Source organism: Anopheles bellator, unplaced genomic scaffold (assembly GCF_943735745.2).
Source record: "Anopheles bellator unplaced genomic scaffold, idAnoBellAS_SP24_06.2 scaffold00589_ctg1, whole genome shotgun sequence".
Classification (NCBI taxonomy): Eukaryota; Metazoa; Arthropoda; class Insecta; order Diptera; family Culicidae; genus Anopheles; species Anopheles bellator.
Window position 1 is genome coordinate 1 of NW_026684714.1, and position 4,204 is coordinate 4,204.

The 4,204-nt window shown below is 40.3% G+C and overlaps 1 protein-coding gene across 1 annotated transcript; it reads left to right on the plus strand.

Annotated features, from left to right (window-relative positions):
• Window positions 1–1,136: 1,136 nt before the first annotated feature.
• LOC131214332 (mannosyl-oligosaccharide alpha-1,2-mannosidase IA-like) lies at window positions 1,137–3,358 on the plus strand (the record flags this gene model as incomplete). The annotated part of the gene is made up of 3 exons (XM_058208714.1): window positions 1,137–1,575; window positions 1,704–1,987; window positions 3,227–3,358. Coding segments are annotated over 3 exons (855 nt in total), but the record flags the coding sequence as incomplete, so codon positions are not given.
• Window positions 3,359–4,204: the final 846 nt, after the last annotated feature.

The following is a 4,204-nucleotide window of genomic DNA, read 5'->3' on the forward strand; positions in this document are numbered from 1 at the left end:
CCGAAAGGCCTAAAGACTCTTTAAACATTCAAACAAACAAACAAACATCCGCCGCGTCGCAGGCAGAGGGGGTGGCTCGGGCTCTCAAAATTGTTCACTGGGTTGTCCCTCTCCTTTGTCCTCCATCCCTTACTGTTGAATGTGTAGATTTAGCATAAATGTTTATTTTGCTCCCACATAGTTAGCTTAACGTGGTTTCGGTTTTTGCTTCGTTGGGTTTTGGCTCGCTGTCCTATCTGATTATACGGGCTCAGCTGTTATCTAGCGATCGCGCCCCTGGCGCCGGCGTCACAATCACAGGCTGAAGACCGTCGCCTCGAGCGCCTCGAGGCGTTGGAAAACCAACGATGGCCACTCCTCAATAGAGGGAGCCAAGAAAAACGATACATTAAAAGTAAAAAAGAGCCGCAACGTACTAAACTTATCTACTCTCTACCAATAGAGTCCCTAGCCACCGAAGAAACTGCATACACTGACTACGTCGGGCCTACGGCTACGCCGGGAACAACATACGCCCCAGGAACAGCATCATCTCCCCCCGCGTGCGAAATCCTATGGCCCGAGGCAGCGGGGGGTTCCGCAGCGCCGGCTTGACCGGAATTAAATAAAAAAAAAAAAAAAAGGAACAGCATCATCCACAAATAGAATTGATATTACACCTATTGGCCATAAAATAACCCATAGTCATCACTCTGGTGCCGAAACAAAACTACAGTTCAAACTGAACAACAATAGTACATCAACGCATACACCCAACGCATCGTTGACATATTTCAGCCGAGTTAGCCCGGGATAAGGCTATATTGAAGTGGAGGAAATGCCACGTATTACCTAAGCTAATCTTGTTAAACTAGATTAAGTACCTACTAAGTAAATTTCATAAATACGGCCCGGTCCGTTCCTCTAAGATTAAAAAAAATAAAAACATGAACTGAACATTTCTGTAACTGATTTTGACGTACACTTATCTATACGTCAGACATGTTTTCCAAAAAATGTGAAGCTTTTTTCTTTTTTTATTTTAATTTTGTTTTGGAGTATTTACTTTACATACAAATTTATCGCACACATAAACATCCCACAATCAGCATTGTTATTGACAAATCTTCGACTACCAATATTACAAATCGCTTCAGATGAGTAAAAATTATGGATGGGCCAGCGGTGGTAGCAGCATTCTATCAGAGTTTGGTACTCTCCATCTAGAGTTCTCCTACTTGAGCGACATTACGGGTGATTCCGTTTACAGAGAAAGAGTACAAACAATTCGCTCGGTGCTAAAAGAAATCGAAAAACCCAAAGGACTCTATCCGAATTATCTCAACCCGAAGACGGGGAAATGGGGCCAGCAGCATATGTCGTTGGGTGCGCTCGGCGACAGCTTCTACGAGTACTTGTTGAAGGCATGGATCCAGTCTGGTCATGAAGACGAGGAGGCTCGCGTGATGTATGATGATGCCATGCAGGCAATCATTCAGCATATGCTTCGCACCACGCCGAGTGGAATGATGTACGTCTCCGATATGAAATTCGATCGTCTTGAGCATAAAATGGATCATCTGGCGTGTTTTGCTGGTAAGAAAGGCAGATTATGATATCTGCAAAAATAATGTAATGAAACAAATTATAACATCAACGGTCAAGGTCTTTTGAACTCGTCGGCTAAACGCGTTTATTGCATTGCATATTGTCATTGGTAACAGGGGGCTTATTCGGGCTCGGCAGTAATTCTCTGAATAATCAGTTTTCGGAGCGCTACATGGAGATCGGGGAAGGCCTGACTAACACCTGCCACGAGAGCTATATTCGCACATACACTCGGCTCGGTCCAGAATCATTCCGTTTTAACGATGGTGTTGAAGCGAAGGCGCTGAAAGCTCAGGAAAAATACTTTATTTTGCGACCGGAAACGTTCGAAAGCTACTTCATAATGTGGCGTTTGACGCATGATCAGAAGTACCGAGATTGGGGTTGGGATGCAGTACAGGTAAGAGAACGTAGTATTGTAAGTAATCATATGTGTGGTAATGTTGAATTATGTGTACAGTATTAGGTTGGATAAGAAGAAATCCATTATTTTAGTGTAATGATGATGATCCGATGTGCGTCAAATGTGCAACGTTTTGTTGTATAATTTGTTGCCATTTTGAAGGCAGCTTCATAATTCCTTTCTTGGTCCTTGGTCTTCTTGGTATTGGTCCTTATTGACGAAAAAATATAGCACTCAATGTTCACAATTTTTTTTTGATTCCAATTTCATATCACTGAGGAAGCTTTTCAATGCGCGATAAAGGTGATGACACAACACCTCTTCTGTTGTCCAATTCTTGTCGTTTCTGGTCAATCACTAGCCTCAAACGGTGCATTTATAGCACTAGCATTTCACTAGCCTCAGTAGAACCTTCCTGGCTTTTAGTCTCCATTTGGTCACCGATTATGCTGATTGTCGTAAGTGATCCATTTCTTACTGGGAGGCCACATGAAGCGTAAAAACTAGCGTAAAATTAATTTGTAATGCAAAAAAAACCCAGACCACGTGAGGTTCTTGACGTGAGTGTGCAGAATATTTTTTCTTCTTTTGAGTTTCATTAAGCATAACTTCTTAAAAACTCCACGTACCAAGATAAAACTTTCAGCACTGAAAGTCGAATGTTTACTAAAGATATAACTATAATTATAACATTTGAAATCTTACCACCAGAGGCGTTAGAAGACATAAAATTTTTCCCGATTCTAAATGGGTCATGTTTTATTCAACAATTAATAACACCATAAGCTACATATCAACAAAAGGAGTTAAACTCAATATTTTTATTTTGACTTTCTCATCACCCTGAAGCAGCAGCGTATTAGCCATATGTTTCTCGCGCAATCAAAAGCATTTAATACAATGATGATAGTATTTGAGAAGAGTTGTACAGTGGTATAAGAATTGAAATCCGCGAAATTATCAATAGGACATTTGTAATCTCGACACTGAAGGGTTGGTTCGCAAATCTTCGGAATTGCAAATCCAAAGGCCATCACGTGTCTAATTTACTAATGTCAAGTCGGCCGTTCGGAAACGTGTCAAGATCATAACTGCGCTAAATGCTATTTAAGTCGATAATCACAATAGTTTAAACATTATCACTCATGCGGTAATTGTTTGGATTGGCGTTGTGCTTGTTTGATAATTTTTTAATTTTTTGTTTGTTTTGGATGTGATCTCAAATTATTGAAACAGGCACTCGAGAAGCACTGTCGAACATCTACCGGCTACACAGGCTTGAAAAACGTGTATCTTACCGAACCAGTGAAAGATGATGTGCAACAAAGTTTCTTCCTCGCCGAGACACTTAAGGTAAGAGCGCATTGGGTAGATAAGGTGGCATCGATGACTTTTCATTTCAAGCCGATAGTGTGTGGTTTTGTAATATTAACACTTTTCTTATATAAATACAGCCCAGTTCGTTCCTTTCAGAAGAAACAACAAACACTTTTCTGTTCTTAAAAAATTACACTTGTTAAAGGTCTCCTCAGACCGCCGACTGAAAGTTTGGAAAGTATATTATCTTTATCGGACCTTTCACACCGGTTGCGAACACAACAAAATAGTCTTTCGCCCTGTCGCTCGGGCGAAAACAATTAGACACCTTGGGTAGCTAAAAACTAATCGGAGACTACTCAATTGAGGATTTTTTGTATCACGAAGTTGACGACGTCAACGCCGACAACCGGTGTGAATTGCCCCATAGAAACTCATAGAAGACAACGCGGTTTTGGCGTTACGTTACGTGCCGAAATTAACATTCCGTCGGCGATCTGAGGAGGCCTTAAAGCCCGAAACAGAAAAGTTTTTCGCCCTGTCGTTCGGATGAAAAAAATTAGACATCTTGTGTAGTTAAAAACTAATCGAAGACTACTCAATTGAGGTTTTTTTGTATGCAAAATGATTTTAACTTAATTATTACTTGTAATACAAACACAAATTCATCATGAAACTGTTTTAATTTTCAACCCAACACTCAATGTCTTGAACTTGCGAATATAAACACAACTAATCTGTCAAGGGAAGAAATGTTTTGCGGCGAAATTTAATAAGGAATGCGTTGTTGTTGTTGTGGTTGGCAAAATCTCTGAAATTACTTGATTCGTTGATTTCTTGAGTCTCTTACATCGTTGTTTTACGTTTACGTTACGATATGATAAATATGATAAATGA